General features: G+C 37.0%; 1 protein-coding gene across 1 annotated transcript in view; it reads right to left on the bottom strand.

Annotated features, from left to right (window-relative positions):
- TACR1 (tachykinin receptor 1) overlaps positions 1 to 18,231 on the bottom strand; it is a 138,109-nt gene that overhangs the window by 47,589 nt on the left and 72,289 nt on the right. The window contains exon 2 of the mRNA XM_055312539.1: positions 16,743 to 16,937. Coding sequence (XP_055168514.1) covers positions 16,743 to 16,937 — 195 coding nt within the window. The remainder of the gene's footprint in view (positions 1 to 16,742; positions 16,938 to 18,231) is intronic.

The following is an 18,231-nucleotide window of genomic DNA, read 5'->3' as shown; positions in this document are numbered from 1 at the left end:
CAGTGCTTGTTTTGCAGTGACCTGGTATGCAGCAGCACCCACTCTGAGCAGCAAGAGCAGGTGTACCAATCTGTTTCCCTAGGAACTACATTCAGCAGCTCAGCATTAAGTCTCCATAGCTTAGAAATTCGTCTGTGAGCATGTGTGCTGTATCTCAATCTATTTTGTGCATCAGTTGGGAAGATGTGTCCTAAGCTATCAGAAAAGTCTAGGAGAAGTTATTTTGGGGTCTGGAGATGCTCAAAAAGTTTCCATGTAAATTAATGGTAATTGCTTCTTTGCTTTATGCCATTTCAGTTTACAAAGGATTTAATAGAAATGCTCTACTTTTGGATAGCAGGGGAAACCATAATCCCTTATTTTTCAAACAAGATTTCTGAGGCTGTTGCACCTGTGAAAAGGGCAGGAAATACTTCTTTCAAAGGAAAACATGATTATAGAATTACAAATGCAAAATCTGAGGAAGATGGCCAAGTAGGAGGATCCTAAGCTCATCTCACTGATACAATTAGATACCACTCACATTAGTGTAAATAAACCAGAAAATTACAAGAAGACTGGCAGGACATACTCTCGATGGCTAACTGCAGAGAAGAGGCCACATCAAAGAGGGTGGGGAGGGCAGAGATGTAGTTGGGAGCCAAATGACCTGCAGGACTGTCTGCAGGAGGGAGGAAGGCTATAGACATGAAGAGGGGAGAGGAGCAGACTCCCATACCAGGCACCCCGGCACAGGAGACCCACACTGGGAAGACAAATTCCCATAACATTTGATGTTGAAACCAGAGGGGCTGATTGATTTTGTGAATTCTTACAATCAGCAAGGCTCAACACCTGGAATTTTAAAAATCACTGGGCTTGGCTCTGAAAGAGCCAAGAAGGTGATAGGAAACTGAATCCTCACCCTTAGAGACAGCACGACAAAGAGCCCTATGGAGATACAAGCATAGGAGCAGCAGTTTGAAAAACACATGGGATATATCGGAGAGAGATTTGTTTATTAACTTCAGAGAGTGTGCATTGGGGGACGTCTCTAAGAACAAAGAACCTAGTGGGCACCATTTCCCTCCCCTGCTCCTTACCCCAGAATAGGTACACAGACACCTGCAGGAACGAGCACAGTGTCAACACTCTCTACCTAGCTTGCTAATAATGTACCCTGCTCCCTCCAATATGCCCTTGGCCAGAGCCCATCCAATATGGTGCCACAAGCCTGGTAGTGTGCAAGCAGTCCTGACAGGGGCTAGCAAACTCCAAAGTGACTCCTGTCCCAGGGAGAGGGGGAGATAACCATACACACCCAGTCCAACTGTAGCCTTAGTAGTGGGCTGGGCTAGATGTCTGGTACGACTGCATGCCCCACCCACTAACAAAAGCTTCTCAGGGTACAACACAGGAAAAGCATGCTGCAGTTCAGTGCTACTCCACCTCTGGCAAATGCCTGGTCTGACTCAAAGCCCAAGGTGGCCTCGGACTGGCCTACCAACAACATAGGGACCAAACTCTGTCCACAATAGACAAAGAGAGCCATTGCAGATGACTGAACTGAAGGCAAAAGCAGCTCAGCTGCAATGGTAGGGCACATGAAACCCACATAGGAGACAGGATCTCCTGAAGGGACTGAAGGGCCAGGTTCTAGTGAACAGGGACATTGCACTGCAGAGCACTCCTGGTCTTCTTCTTCATAAAGAAGGTCTTTTCTCTCAAGAGCAGAAGATGTAGCTGGCCTCCCTAACACATAGAAACAGACACAGAGAGTTAGACAAAATAAGGAGACACAGGAATATACCCAAATGAAAGAAAGAACAAGACAAAATCATAGCAAGGGACCTAAGTGCAATGGAGATAAGTGATATGCCTGATGGAGAATTTAAAGTAATACTCATAAAGATACTCACTGGACTTGAAAAAAAGAGAGGAGGACCTCAGTGATGCCCTTAATAAAGATATAGAAAACATAAAAAAGAACCAATCAGAGATGATAAACTCAGTAACTGAAATTAAAAATACACTAGACAGAATAAGTAACAGACTAGAGAAAGCAGAAGAATGGATCAGTGACTGGGAGAACAGAGTCATGGAAAACAATCAAGCTGAACAGAATAAGAAAAAAATTATGATAAAAAATGAAAATAGACCGAGGGAACTCAGTGATACCACCAAACATAATAACACTAGCATTATAGGTATCCCACAGGAGTGGAGAGAAAAGGGGGCAGAAAATAACAGTTGAAAACATCCCAAATCTGAGGAAGGAAACAGAAATCCAGATCCAGGAGGCACAGAGATCCTCCAACAAAATTAACACAAGGAGGTCCACATCAAGACACATAGTAATTAAAGTGGCAAAAAGGAATGATAAAGAATTTTAAAAGTATCAAGATAAAAGAGTTACATACAACGGAAACCCCATAAGGCTATCAGCTGATTTTTCAGCAGAAACTTTACAGGCCAGAAGAAAGTGGCATGATATACTCAAAGAGAAAAACCCTGCAACCCAAAATACTTTATCCAGCAAAGGTATCCTTCAGTATATAAGAAGAGATAGTTTCCCAGACAAACAAGAATTAAGGGAATTTATGACTCCTAAACCAGCCTTACAAAAAATATTAAAGGGGGCTCTTTGAGTGGAAAGGAAAGACTATAGTAGGAGTGAGAAAAGTAGGAAGCACAAAAACAGTAAGATTATGCATGCCCATAAAAATCAGTCAAAGGATTCACACACAAAAAAAGATAAAAATTATGACACCATATACCTAACATGGGGGAGGAGTAGGTATAGGTTAAAACTTAAGTGACTATCAACTTAATGTAACCTAGTATATGCATAAGATGTTATATACAAACCTAACGGTAACCACAAATAAAAAATCAGTGATATATGCAAAAAATAAAGAGAAAGGAATCCAAGTATACCACTAATGAGAGCAAGAAAAGAAAGAACAGAGAAGAATTACAAAAACAACCATAAAAAAGTAACAAAATGGCAATAAGAACACACTTACCAAGAGTTACTTTGAATGTAAATGGACTAAATATTCCAATCAAAAGACAGAGGGTGATGGAATAGGTAGGAATGCAACACCCATCTTGCTACCTACAAGAGACTCATTTAAAACCTAAACACAAGGGATCCCTGGGTGGCTCAGCAGTTTAGCGCCTGCCTTTGGCCCGGGGCGCGATCCTGGAGTCCGGGGATGAGTCCCACATCAGGCTCCCGGCATGGAGCCTGCTTCTCCCTCCTCCTGTGTCTCTGTCTCTGTCTCTATCTCTGTCTCTCTCTCTCTCTCTCTCTCTGTCTATCATAATTAGATAAATAAATAAATCTTAAAAAAAAACCTAAACATACATGCAGATTGAAAATGAAGGGATGGAAAAGCATTTATTATGCAAATGGAAGTGAAAAGAAAGCCTAGGTACTAATGTTTATATTGAATGAAATAGATTTTAAAACAAAAACTTTAACAAGAGACAAAAAAAGGACACTATACAATTGTAAAGGGAATAATTCAACAAGAAGATATAAAAGTTATAAACACTTAGGAACCCAATATGGGAGCACCCAAATACAAAGAGCAGCTAATAACAAACATAAAGGAAGTAATTGATAATAATACAGTAACAGTCTTTAACACTCAACTTACATCAAGGAATAGATAATCCAAACATAAAATCATCAAGGAAACAGTGCCTTTAAATGACATATTGGACCAGTTGGATCTAACATATATATTCAGAACATTCCATCTGAAACAGCAGAATACACATTCTGTTCAAGTGCACATGGAATATTCTCCAGAATAGATCACATATTAGGCTACAAAACAAGTGTTAACAAATTTAAAAAGACTGAAGTCACACCATGCACCTTTTCTAAACACAGCACTATGAAACTGGAAATCAACCACAAGAAAAAATCTGGAAAGAACACAAGGAAATCTGAAAATACATGGAGGCTAAATAACATGCCACTAAACAATGAATAGCTCAACTAAAAATCAAAGAGGAAATCAAAAAATGTATGGAGACAAATGCAAATGAAAATACAAAAGGTCCAAAATCTTTGGGATGCAGCAAAAGCTGTTCTGAGAAGGAAGTTTATGGCAATATGGGCCTACCTCAAGAAAAAAAAAGAATCAAATAAACAACCTAAATTTATACCTAAAGGAACTAGAAAAAGAACAAACAAAACCCAAAACTAGTATAGAAGGAAGGAAATAATAAATATAAGAGCAGAACTAAATGAAATAGAAACTAAAAAACAGAACAAAACAAAGAACAGATCAATGAAACCAAGTATCTGGTTCTTTGAAAAGATCAATAAAATAGGTAAACATTTAGCTAGACTCATCAAGATAAAAAAAAGAGAGAGCAAAATAAACAAACTCAGAAATGAAAGAAGATAAATAACAGCCAACACTATAGAAATACAAAGGATTGTGAGATAATATTATGAAAAATTATATGCCAAGAAATTGAACAACCTAGAAATGGATAAGTTCAGTTCCAAAACTGAACCAGGAAGAAATAGAAAATTTGAACAGACTGATTATCAGCAATGAAATTGCATCTGTAATAAAAAAACTCCCAACAAATAAAGTCAAAGACCAGATGGCTCCACCAGCAAATTCTACCAATGTTTAAAGAAGAATTAATACCTATGTTTCTCAAATTATTTTAAAAAATAGAAGAAAAAGGAAAGCTTCTAAATTCATTCTATGAGACCAGCATTTCCCTGATACCAAAACCAAGTAAAGACACTACAAAAAAAGAGAACTACATGTCGATATCTCTGATGAACATAGATGCAAGAATCTTCAACAAGTACTAACAAACTGAGTCAACGATACATCAAAAAAATCATTCACCATGATCAAGTAGGAATTATTCCCAGGATGCAAGAGTTGTTCAGTATTCATAAATCAATCGACATTACAACAATAAGAGAAAGGATAAAAACCATATGAGCATCTCCATAGGTACAGAAAAAGCATTTGACAAAGAACAACATCCATTCATTATAAAAGCCCTCAACAAAGTAGGTTTAGAGAGAACATACCTCAACATTATAAAAGTCATATATGAAAAACCCAGAACTATCATCACACTCAATGGTGAAAAACTGAGAGTTTTTCCCTTAAGGTCAGGAACAAGACAAGGATGTCTACTCTCACCACTTTTATTCAACATAGTATAGTAGTAGAAGTCCTAGTCAAAGCAATCAGACAAGAAAAAATATAAAAGGCATTCAAATTGGTAAGGAGGAAGTAAAACTTTCATTATTGCAGATGGCATGATTCTACATATAGAAAACCCTAAAGACTCCACCAAAAAACTACTAGAACTGATAAATGAATTCAGTAACATCACAGGATATAAAACCAATGTACAGAAATCCATTGCTTTTCTATACAGTAATAATGAAGTAGCAGAAAGAGAAATTAAGAAAACAATCTAATTTACAACTGCATCAAAAATAATAAAATACTTAGGAATAAACTTAACCAAAAGGTGAAATCCTTTACTCTGAAAACTGTAAAACATTGATGAAAGAAATTGAAAATGACACAAACAAGTGGAAAAATATTCCATGCTCATGGATAAGAAAAACAAATATTGTTAAGATGGCCATACAACTGAAAGTAATCTACAGATTTAATGCAATCTTTATGAAAATACCCCCAGCATTTTTCACAGAACTGGAACAAATAATCTTAAAATTTGTATGGAGTCACAAAAAACTCAAATAGCCAAAGCAATCTTGAAAAAAGAGGAACAAAACTGGAGGTATCACAATCCCAGATTTTAAGATATACTATAAAGCTGTAGTAATCAAAACAGTATGGTACTGGCACAAAAATAGACATATAGATCCCTAGAACACAATAGAGAGCCCAGAAATAAACCCATGATTATATGGTCTATTAATCTTTGAAGAGGCAAGAATATGCAGTGGGAAAAAGTCTTTTCAATAAACAAAGTTGGGAAAACTGGACAGCTACATGCAAAAGAATGAAATTGTACCTCTTTCTTACACCATCCACAAAAATAAACTCAAAATAGATTAAAGATCTAAAGGTGAGACTTGAAACCATAAAAATCCTAGAAGAGAGCACAGCTAATTATTTCTCTGATATATAGGCCATAGCAACATTTGTCTAGATATGTCTCCTGAGGCAAGGGAAACAAAAGCAAAAATAAACTATTGGGACCACATCAAAACAAAAAGCTTCTGCACAGCAGAGGAACAATCAACAAAACTAAAAGACAAGCGAATGAGAGATACTGACATATCTGATAAAGGGTTAGTAGTATCCAAAATATATAAGGAACTTACACAACTCATCACTAAGGAAACAAATAACACATTGAAAAATGGGCAGAAGACATGAATAGACATTTCCCCAAGAAAAACATGCAGATGGCCAACAGACACATGAAAAGATGCTCAATATGACTCAGCAACAGGGAAATGCAAATCAAAACCACAATGAGATATCACCTCATACCTGTCATAATGGCTAGGATCAAAAACACAAAAACAAGTGTTGGTGAGGGTGTGGAGAAAAAGGAACCTTCTTGCATTGTTGGTGGGAAGGTGAACTGGTGCAGTCACTGTGGAAAACAATTTGGGGGTTCCTCAAAAAATTAAAAATAGAATTACCATAAGATCCAGTAATTCCACTACCAGGTATTTACCCGAAGAATAGAAAAACACTATGTTCATCGCAGCATTATTTATAATAGCCAAAATGTGGAAGTAACTAAAGTGTCACTTGATAGATCAATGGATAAAGAAGAGGTGATATATTGAAATAATATATATATTATATATATATGATGAAATATTACTGAACCACATAAAAGAATGAAATCTTGCCACATGTAACAACATGGATGGAGCTAGAGAGTATAATGCTAAGTGAAATAAGTCAGTCAGAAAAAGACGAATACCACATGATTTCACTCACATGTGGAATTTAAGAAACAAAACAAGTGTATATTTAAAAACCTTGATTGATGTCAAACTGTCTTCCTGAAAACAGTGCCCATCTTCCCCATAACCTTGTTCATGCTTAATATTTTCATTAAGTTTAACCTGGGCCAATCAAATAAAGAGAAAGTTGTATCCCTTACCGGAATACAGTTTTTCATATTCTTTTATGCACTGTTAGTTTTTTGATTAAAAAATAGCCTCTTATTCTTATTGATTAGTCGAAGTTCTCTATGTTAATTATATTGATGGTTTGTCTCATATATTGTATTTTCATGGAGTTTCTTTGATAAACAGAATTAAGAAATACATCTGTATCTTTATATGTTTCTTCAAACCAGCAATCTCTTTCATTTTGGATTTGCCTTTGGTTGATGTTACAGAAAGCTCTTCTCTATCCCAACTTACATGGAATTTGTATTGGTCTTAAGTTGTGGGAAAGGAATACAGCTTTATGATTAGCCTGGAGTTTCCACAGAATATATTTTATGGACAGTGGTTCTGTGGAATGTTAATGGGATTAACCAAAAGAAGGATTTTACGATCAAATATGCTTGGGAAACATAAGGTTTAAGCAAAACTGTCAGGTTTCTTTACTGCAATGCTTAATCAGGGTGAATCCTATTCACTGCAATATAATTTGAAGTAGCTAAACACTAGGAACAATTCAAACATACATCAAAATCATACCAGATAAATAAATGATTTTTTTCCATAAGGAGAAATACTACGTATCTGTAAAATGAGAATGCTTGCCCATATGGTGAGAAAGGACATCTGAGATACATTGTTAATGGATAGAGCAAGAATAGGGTGTATTATATATTTTGTGTAAGAAAGAAGACAGTAAGATTATATATATATATATAAACTTTTGGCTGATCAGGTTTCCTTCCAAATTTAGCATATACTAAATACAATATTTTACAGTCTTGGGTTTCTGTGTGTGTATATGGGTGTGTGATTTCTGTTGTTTTTTTAATTGATTAATTCTATCCCCAGAAATGATTATTTTCATATCTGGAAGAGCAAGTCACCTCTTATCATTGTTTTTCATTATTTTGCTGATATCAGAATTAATTCTTCTTGTCCAATCTTTTGTGGAACTATTTTTATCCATTTATTCTTTCAAGTGTTTTGTTTTATCAGGGACCTAAACATACTTGTGGAAAGTTCGTGGAGAGCTGATAGCTTTATGGAATTATATAAAGATAGAAGGGTATTTCCACCTTTTGATTATTGTGAATCATGCTGCTACGAGTACTGGTGTACAAATAGGAGAAAAAAGATTGGAGACTGTTTCCTTTATGCCTTTAGGTATTTTCCAGCATTTGAATCAGGTGAAATGATTTCTCAAATATTCTCTATGCCATTCAGTAAAGTCTAAAATAGCATGATGTTTTCATTCATATAACTCCTATTTCTTAAATATTCAAAGTGTTTTAATTTTGTTTCTGCTATAAAGGAGATCTTTTATACATTTATTTTCTCAAGGATTATTGCTGATATAAGCTTTAATAGTTATTATATTTTAACATATTTATTTTGAAATTTATTGAAACAAATATATGATGTTTTCATTTGACCAATTAATTTAATGAAATATAATAGATTTCCTGATAAATCACTAACCTTATTTGCTGGAAAAAGCTGAAAAATAAACCATTGTTATTTCAGTATAATTTTGAATTTTTTAATGACTTTTAATTAGGATGTTTGCATATATGTTTATAAATGGAAGTGGCCCGAAGGTTTGTTTTTGGAGTTCCCTTTGTTAGTTTTTTATGATTATGTAGTGCCAAATGTGTATAATAAATTAGCAAGTACTCCATATGGTTCTGAATTTTTGAAGAGCTTATAGGGTATTTAAAAGAATTTCTCTGCACATATTTTGGTTCCAGTAACTTTTGTAAATGTAATTCTTTTTTTTTTAAGATTTTATTTATTTATTCATGACAGACACAGGAAGAGAGGCAGAGACACAGGCAGAGGAAGAAGCAGGCTCCATGTAAGGAGCCCAAAGTGGGATTCAATCCCGGGAATCTGGGATCACACCCTGAGCCAAAGGCATATGCTCAACCGCTGAGCCACCCAGGTGTCCTGTAAATGTAATTTTTGAACAGCATTTTCATTCCTCTCCCCTCAAGCTGCGTCAATTCGACATTTACAATTTTGTACGAAATTGTCCATTTTTATCTTACTGTCAATTATGCTCTCTGGCCTGGGTGCACCTTGTCCCCAATCTAAGAGCAGCTGCTTCTGGAAGCAGATCAGGGAAGCCCCAAGGAATCTCAAATTAGAGTGTTCCACCTTTCTCAGGCTTACACTTTCCCCTCCAAGTTAAGGGTCGATATTTTATGTCTTGCCTGTGACAGTCCTTGGTGGCAGCTGCCTTTTCTTTGGCTCTATCTGCACAGTATCTACCAGAAACTGAGTGAAATTTCTGGCATTTGTATGGCAACCTTCTTAGTTTCTGCATTCATGTAAACTTTTTTTTTTTTTTTTTTTTTTTTTTTTTTTTAGTTTCCTCCTCCTTCTTCTTTACTTTGCTCACTCTAATTTCTTTCTGGGAGTCAAGGTTAAGGGATTATTTTTAGGCAACCATCTTTCCCTGAAGTGTCAATGTACTTTTCATTTTTGGCTTAACTGCTTTTCATCAACGGCTGAGACAATACCAGGGGCCCTGGGCTGTATCTATAAATGTAGCAGGTGTCAGGGGAGGAGATTAATCATAACAGCTAGCATAAACAATCAGTCCTGGAAACACAAATATGTTGACACCCCTTTGGCTAAGGCCTGGAGCAGCTTGGCAAAGGATCCACAGTTCTTTTCTTTTGTTTTATTTGTGAAATAATCAAGAAGGTGGAAAATTTGAGAAGTAATGCCGCAGGTACATTTTCTGATATTCCCTTCTCCCCTCATAACTGTCAATTAGTTGATTTTCAATTTTCATTATTATTGAAAGAAAAGATATGTGTAAACATAAAAATTTCAGCTACTTTCTGTAGCTGTAACATACAAAAGACGAAATGCTGCAAAAAAATAACCACACATATTTTTACAATCTTTTTTTTTTAAGATTTCATTTATTTATTCATGAGGGAGAGAGAGACAGAGACATAGGCAGAGGGGGAAGCAGGCTCCTCGCAGGGAGCCTGATGTGGGATTCAATCCCAGAACTCCAGGATTGCACCCTGAGCTGAAGGCAGATGCTCAACCGCTGAGCCACCCAGGCATCACTACAGTCTTTTTTACAATTAGTACTCACAGAGAATTATATTAGAGTTAATATATACCCATTCCTGTACATGCTCACAAAATTTCCAGGTAATTAAAAGTCATAAATGATGCTGTTTTCTGGCATAACCTTTCCCAGTATTACTGGTAATATGTGGAATTCAGAATAGTTGCAACTTACTTCTTGCTATAGCTTTACTGCCTAGTTAGCTACATAGAAGTTTAATTAATAGACAATGATATATGACCTATATTAATAAATTATTCAGGAAAACTGAAATCTTCCAACTGTCTAAATATCATTCATTTGGCTGTCTTTCTCATTTTCCATCCTAATTACAGACTTTTTCTTGGCCTTAATAGTGGGCCCTCTGATGAAGAAATGTTGGCTCATTCATCTTACTTGTCCTCAGAGGCACTGCCTTGGAACCTTCTGGGACCACTGCAACCTGATAGCCTGTACAGCATCCTCAAGAGTGGGCCTGACCCTGAATAACTTTGAAAGCTATGACACATTCCTCCTCATTTTAGCAGAACAGGGAGGTTGATGCACTTCTCAAAGCCAAATGTTTCTTTTTCGTAAGTTCCTCCTTGCATGTGTACTTTTCTCCACCCGGAAGAGTCACTTGTGGTCACCCATGAAACCAGTCAATCCACTCTCCCTTCATAGGACTTCCTGAGCAGTGTCACAGTTCACCAGAGCAGCCTCAGCAAAGCTACCAGCTTTCAAATTGTGGCAGGACTCAATACAGATGATGATATTATTGTATTAATAATGAGTCCACATCTTCATTTTCATGAGTGTTACAACAATAAGATATTTTCTATAACCCTGCACTATAAATACAAACAGAGGATAGCAGAGGACACTGAAGCAGTCCCCAAAAGGATCTAAGGATGTAGATAGAAGCAGCTTGTTTTAAAGCTTAGTGTTTTAACTTAGGTCAGCTAAAAGAACCCACTGGAGTAATCGATTTTCAAAGAGCAGATTAATTAACAAAATTATCATTAGTTTTTAAAAGATTTATTTATTTGAGAGAGAGAGAGAGAGTAGGTGCAGAAAGAGAAGGAAATAATCTTAAGCATACTCTGCGCTGAGCATGGAGCCTGACAAGGCGTTGGATCTCAGAACCTGAAGACCATGACCTAGCCAAAATCAAGAGTCAGACATTCAACTGATTGATCCACCCATATGCCCCCCAAATTATTTATGTACACATATAAACATATCTGTATATATATTCATAGAAGTTTGTAAAACATGTTTAATGACATAGGAAATCATTTATGATATGGTAAATGAAATAATCAGATAATAAGATGTATATACAAATTACTCATTTTATGAAAAGACATTTAACTCTGCTTGTAGAAGGAGAAATGCAAAGTTTAACTATAATGGGCAAAAATCCAAAAGCCTGACAATATAGTTCTCTTTTGGGAAGTTTGTAGAGAAACAGGGACTCTCATATACTGCTGGTGAGAATGTAAATTAGTACAATCTCATACGGAGGGCAAATACCAACTTAAAAAGTTATAGATCTTTGACTTAGCAATTTCATTCTTGGAATTTTTTTTTGCTATAGAAGCCTTACATGATACATGTAAAGGCTGTCCATGGCTGCACTTTGTAATAGCAAAAGGCTGGAGATAATCCAAAGTCCATCAAAAGTGATTGGTTAAATAACATTGCACACTGTAGTTGTGAAAAAGAGTAGAGAAGCTCTTCACGAACTTGATATAGGAATATCTCTAAGATATATTAAATTTAAAAAATGGGATATAGAATGATGTGCATGCATAAAAAAAGCTAAATTTTGTGTTACAGGGAGGGAACAATCTATATTTGTGTTGACCTGTATGTATATAAGACATTTAAAGGAAACTAAGAATTTTTTTTTCCTAGAGATGGAGTAAGCAACTGGAAGAATATTTACCAAAATGTTACAGCCTTTTATAAATGATGGGTATATTGGGGTTATACCAATAAGAGCAGTTTCTTAAGAGCTTGTAAAAGTAAAAATCCTTTGAATAGCATTTAATTTTAAGTTAAAAATATGAAGCATATATTCTAGAAAAAGTGGATGAACAAAATTACCTGGTATTATGAATGATTTTTAAGCAAACACTCATGCTACTACCATCGAGCTCAAGAAAAATAATGGTGCCCGCTCCTCCAAAGCAACTCTCAGTGCCTCTTCTCGATCATACACCTTTCCCTTCCCATGAGAGATAATCACGTCTTTACTTTCATGGTGACTACTACTTTGTTTGCACTTAGAGTTTTGCCACCTATTGATGTGCTCCTAAAGATGTATTTTCATTTTATTTTAAAACTTTTTGTCGGGATCCCTGGGTGGCACACCAGTTTAGCGCCTGCCTTTGGCCCAGGGCGCGATCCTGGAGACCTGGGATCGAATCCCACGTCGGGCTCCCGGTGCATGGAGCCTGCTTCTCCCTCTGCCTATGTCTCTGCCTCTCTCTCTCTCTCTCTCTCTCTCTGTGTGTGTGTGACTATCATAAATAAATAAAAAAAAATTAAAAAAAAAACTTTTTGTCACTGAGGAAGGCACTTGTGATGAGCACTGGGTGCTATACTATATGTTGGCAAATCGAACTTCAATAAAAACAAATAAAAAAATAAAACTTTTTGTAAGAGACATCCATGTTACATGGAGCTACATTTTGTGCATTGTATTAATTACATAGTATTCTGTTACCTGCTTGTGTCACAGTTTTGTACCCATCCTACCGATGATGGATATTTGGAATATCTCCAGTTTGGGGTATTAAGAACAATGCTGATATGATCCATATGGATTTGGGTGCATACATGCATGAATTTTTCTAGGGCAATTACCCTAGAGCGCAACTGTGGGATTATAGTGTATGGATAGCTTCTGCTTTTCTGGATACTACAAAATGTTTTCCCGTATGGTTTTATCTATGTATACTTCTAGCAGTCTACAAAGGTTCTAATTGTTTCCTAGTTTCACCAAAGGTTCTTAATACTTAGTTGAGTCAGACTTCTTAACATTTGCTAGTCTTACGGGTGTGCAGTAAGATGTCCTTATGGTTTTAATTTGTATTTCATTGGTGACGAATGAAGTTTTGTGCCTCCTCACATATTAATTGGTCATTTGGACATTTCCTTTTGTGAAGTGCATGTTCAAAACTTTTGCCTACTCTTTTATTGGATTGCCTTTCTTTAATAGTGCTTAATTTAATCTATGTATTAATAAAGAGTTTGAATGATGAATGATCAGGGCTGGAGGTTCACCATGCAGACAGAAGGCAAAAGCAGCAATCTAAGATTTTTCACAAAACCTTTTTATGTAATTAGCTGGCACAAATTATTCATCAGGCAAATTGTGCCTACGCATCTGCCCACCACAGTCTGCTGCCAGTCATCTACCCATGCATCCAGATCAATGAATGGTGCTGATGGCAGTAGTTAACATTCACCAAACTCTTCCCATGTGCCTGGTACTGGGCTAAGCATGTGCCTTATTTACGTCTCTCAATACCTCTATGTGTAATGTTCCATTCAGCTTCAATAACTTGACCATGATGACTCAACTAGAGAGTGATGTGGCTGGGAGTTGTCCCTCATTTAACTCCAGAGGCTGTGTTCTTATCCTAATTATCATACTGCCTTAAACAAAGTTTCCTTCTGGTTTCAGATTTGGGATTATTGTGTGCTGTGGAAATGGCAATCAGTTCTAGCAGAAGAGAATATAATGAAGTACTTAACATAGAGCTTGTAAAACTTAAATTCCCTAAAATATACCATAATGCATTATGAAGGATATTGACAATAAGAAAATAGGCTTACATAAAGCTTACTACACACTTATGTTTGCTTCACAGCCTGTACGTGGATGGCAAATATGGATTCTTTCAGCTTACTACTGCATCTCTAAACATTTCACACATCTTAAGTAGCTAAATCATATGCTCTTCTCCAGAATCATTTTTTTAAGGTTAAAATCATGAAATAAACACATGGCATTGTCTTTCTCTGATTGACTTATTTCGCTTAGTATTATACTCTTTAGCTCCATCCATGTTGTGCAAATGGCAAGATTTCCTTCTTTTTTTATGGACAAATAATATCCCTGTGTGTGTGTGTGTGTGTGCGTGTGTGTGTGTATTTCACATCTTCTTTACCATTCATTTTCACTCATGTGGAATTTAAGAAATGAAACAAATGAACAAAGAGAAAAAAGAGAGAGACAAACCAAGGAACAGACTCTTAACTATAGCAAACAAACTGATGGCCACCAGAGGAGAAGGAGTGGGAGGGTGGGTGAAATAGATGAACACTTAGCATAGTGAGCACTGAGTAATGAACAGAATTGTTGAGTCACTATATTGTATACCTGAAACTAATATAAAACTGTATGTTAACTATACTGGAATTAAACAATAAACATTAAAAAATTTTAAAAATAAACATAAAAAGAAAGAGAGGGAGTGAAGAAAAATGATGAAATGAATAATGATGGCAAATATAACCATGCATCCAGTACAGCTACCTTAAATCCTCATAGCAAGGAAATAAGACAATCTGGCACACCGTATTGAGTCTCAAAGGGCTTTGCAGTCATTAACAAGCGTAAGACAGCAAAATGTTCAAGAGTAAAACTTTAAAAACTACTATTTCTTGAGCAAGACTACAGAGGTCTGTGGAAAAATAAACCCTTTTTTTTCCATGTTAAACTTTAAATTTGTTGGAAGATAAACGAACTCTATTTTGAAATAAAACTTTTCAAACTTGGAAAAGATCATGAAAATCAAGAGCTGAGCTACAGTTGAAGACAGTTTCTAAGCAGTTTATATAATGGGTTTTAGTTCAGAGGGCTTTCATTTTTCCCTTTTGAGGGAACTTTCTGGCTCAAACATGTTCACAGGCCCCGTACAGCTTGCAAAACTATGTTTTTTCTCCCGCTGAGACCCCGCTCAGGCTTGTACTTTTATTTGGAAAAATAATTTTCAATGCCTTCTTCTAGGCTGAGCATTAATCCCCCCACTGCTTGATCGATTAAATCCCACTGCCTGTGTCTGGAAGGCAAAGTCTGGGCTTTATGTATTGCTTTCTGGCAAGCCACATTTCCATGCTCCACGGAACAGGTGCAGCAGTATAACTCTCTGCAGCAGGCTTTCGGACCCTCAGATCTTGGGGTCCAAGAGGTAGTATCTCTTGTTACCATCTAATGAGTTTAAAGGCCTGTGAGGATTCTACTTCTGTCGATGGATGTGGTTCGATAACAATATCTTACCTTTGGTATGGCATTTAATAGCTTACAAGGTGAGACTACATGATCTCGTTTGCACATCACAGCAGTTGTTTATGGGAAGCAGTGCTTTATCGCCTTCAATTTTAACAATGAGGGGGTACTGTGATCCTTGCCCAGAGTCACGTAACTAGTAATGGCAATCTTGTTATTAAAACATAGGTCATCTGATTATTGACATACCAGTGTTCTTTTATGATTCACAAAATAAACCCAAGATTTGAGATTTAATAGAGAACTTTCAAAAGGACCCACATCATCAATGTGCTCTGAATCTAGAAAACTAATGGTAATATAAATGTCACATTGCCACTTACCTGAGCGGAACAGAGCAAAGAATGAGCTCTTTCAGTGTTACCTCTAGGAGAAGTCCTGGAGAAAATTGTCAGGATTTCTTTGAAAAACCTTAAATGTGATCAATCAAGCCCCCAAAGATAAGCAGGCCTGCTTGGTAGGGAAACTTGTAATTCATAAAGTCTCATTGTCCTGGCCTTGCCTTCCTACACTTTTTGAATGTGTATCTTGTTTCTTCACCTAGAAAACCCTATAAGATAGGTGCTGTGGCTTGATTTTCCCCAGACGCACATCCTGAGATAAAGATTCAAGTACAAGTGACTTAGAAGGAGAAAGAAACACAGGTAGGGAGGAGGGCAGCAGTACAGGGAGGGGTGTGTCATTGAGCCAACTGCCACTGGGGTGACTGGAGCTTCACCCCAAGACAAAACCTTGGACACAGTGTAAGTTACACACCTCAGAGACACCCCACCTGGAGGTATGGGAGCTGGGTGTTCATACAGCGACTCCTATCAGTTGTTGAGAGCTGCAGGGAGCAGAGGATAACTTCCCCACCTTCTGGTACACTGAACACAAGGGCAGAGCAGCATTCTATTGGTGAGGATCAAGCTCCCAGGAAAAGCAATGCAGACAGTGGCAGGGCAGAGTCACTAGTAACTGGCAGGAGGATAACGAAGAACATTGGAATGGTAAGCTACCATAGGATCAAGGTCTTACATTTTTCTAATTTTCATTTGAAGTCCAGAGTGGTATTTGAGACATAATAGTCCCTTGATAATTATGAACACATCAACCTGACATCAGAGTGGTTATGAGAAATGCTTATGGATAGACACTGAATCCTAGGCAACAGAAGACCATGGAAAGAAAGAGGAAACAAGAAAAGACAAAGGAGGCATCAGGGAGTCATCCCTACTCACACTTTCTCATAAATCTTGTTGGGATGCTCTGGCCATTCAATCATGCACACCACTCTGTTGGGCATGGTCTCTGTGGTTGAGTAGTAGCCCTGGGGGAAGGCCAGTAGAAGGGCCAGGACCCAGATGACACAGATGACCACCTTGGTGGCCGTGGCTGACAGCCGGGGCTGGAGGGGGTGGATGATGGCCATGTACCTGGAACAGAGAAGAAAGGACAAATTTCTGATTTGGTCACCAAAATTTGTACTGGCAATTAGCATTGTTCCTACAAATGAAGAATTCCAGGGAAATCTTTGACTTCTGATGATTGTTTCTTTTATTGAAAATCTTATTAAAATTCAATTAATTAACATAGTGTATCATTAGTTTCAGACGTGGAGTTCAGTTATTCATCAGTTGCATATAATACCCAGTGCTCATCATATCAAGTGCCCTTCTTAATGCCCATCACCCAGTTACCCTATCCCCCACAACCACTTCCCCTCCAGCCACCCTCTGTCTCCTATAATTAAGAGTCTCTTATGGTTTCTCTTCCTCTCCAATTTCATCTTATTTTATTTTTCCCTCCCTTCCACTATGATCCTGCTTGGTAGGGAAACTTGTAATTCATAAAGTCTCATTGTCTGGCCTTGCCTTCTTACACTTTTTGAATGTGTGAAACCATATGATAATTCTTTCTCTGATTGATTTATTTCACTTAGCATAAAAGTCTCCATTCTATCCATGTTGTTGCACATCTTCTTTATCCATATACAACTATGTTCTGATCCTTTTTGCATACCTTATCCTCAAATTTGATGACTCTTATGACATAAAACCCTAAGATCCATAAGAAAAGACAACCAGGTTTTTAAATATTTTAGAACCCATCTAACAACATGCTAGGAGTGAAGTTTTCATCAATAGAATGCTCATGCTGGGGACATGATAGCCAAGTATAGATCAGTGGCATACAGAAGAACTGGAAGGGCAAGAACAATGTTGTAAATTTATTCAATGTAAAGACTATCTTTATCCTTTTTGGATTAAGGAATAATGTTGATAGAAGTAGTGGTTTTTAAAGTCCTTATGTGGCAATTTAAAAAGCCGGGAATTGTATATCGTCTCTACAATGTGAGGGGAAATGAACGTGTGTGTGAGAAAGGAGTTAGCCTAACAGCAAATTGTCAGCTCTTGGCAAAATCTTCATCAGTTCTTTGAACATCTAGAAGTCAGTGTATGGCTAATAATGCATGTCTCATGAGGAGAAACACAGTCTCCACTTTTTGAGACAGATACACTTGGGTATATTAAAGTCCCAGGGTGGATGAAACCTCATTTGCAGGAAGAGGTAAGTAAAGTGAATGATGACTCAGGACTTGGAGCCACTCCTCCATGTCCTCTCACCTGGGATGGGGCACTGCATAAGTGTGTCCACACATTTGAATTTGTGCTGCCTCTGAAATGTAGCAGAGACCTTAGGAATAATAAACATTCCAATCAGCATTTC

Source organism: Nyctereutes procyonoides, unplaced genomic scaffold (genome assembly GCF_905146905.1).
Source record: "Nyctereutes procyonoides isolate TBG_1078 unplaced genomic scaffold, NYPRO_anot_genome, whole genome shotgun sequence".
Taxonomy (NCBI): domain Eukaryota; kingdom Metazoa; phylum Chordata; class Mammalia; order Carnivora; family Canidae; genus Nyctereutes; species Nyctereutes procyonoides.
Note: the sequence above shows the minus strand (reverse complement) of the source record. Positions and strands in the feature narration are given on the sequence as shown.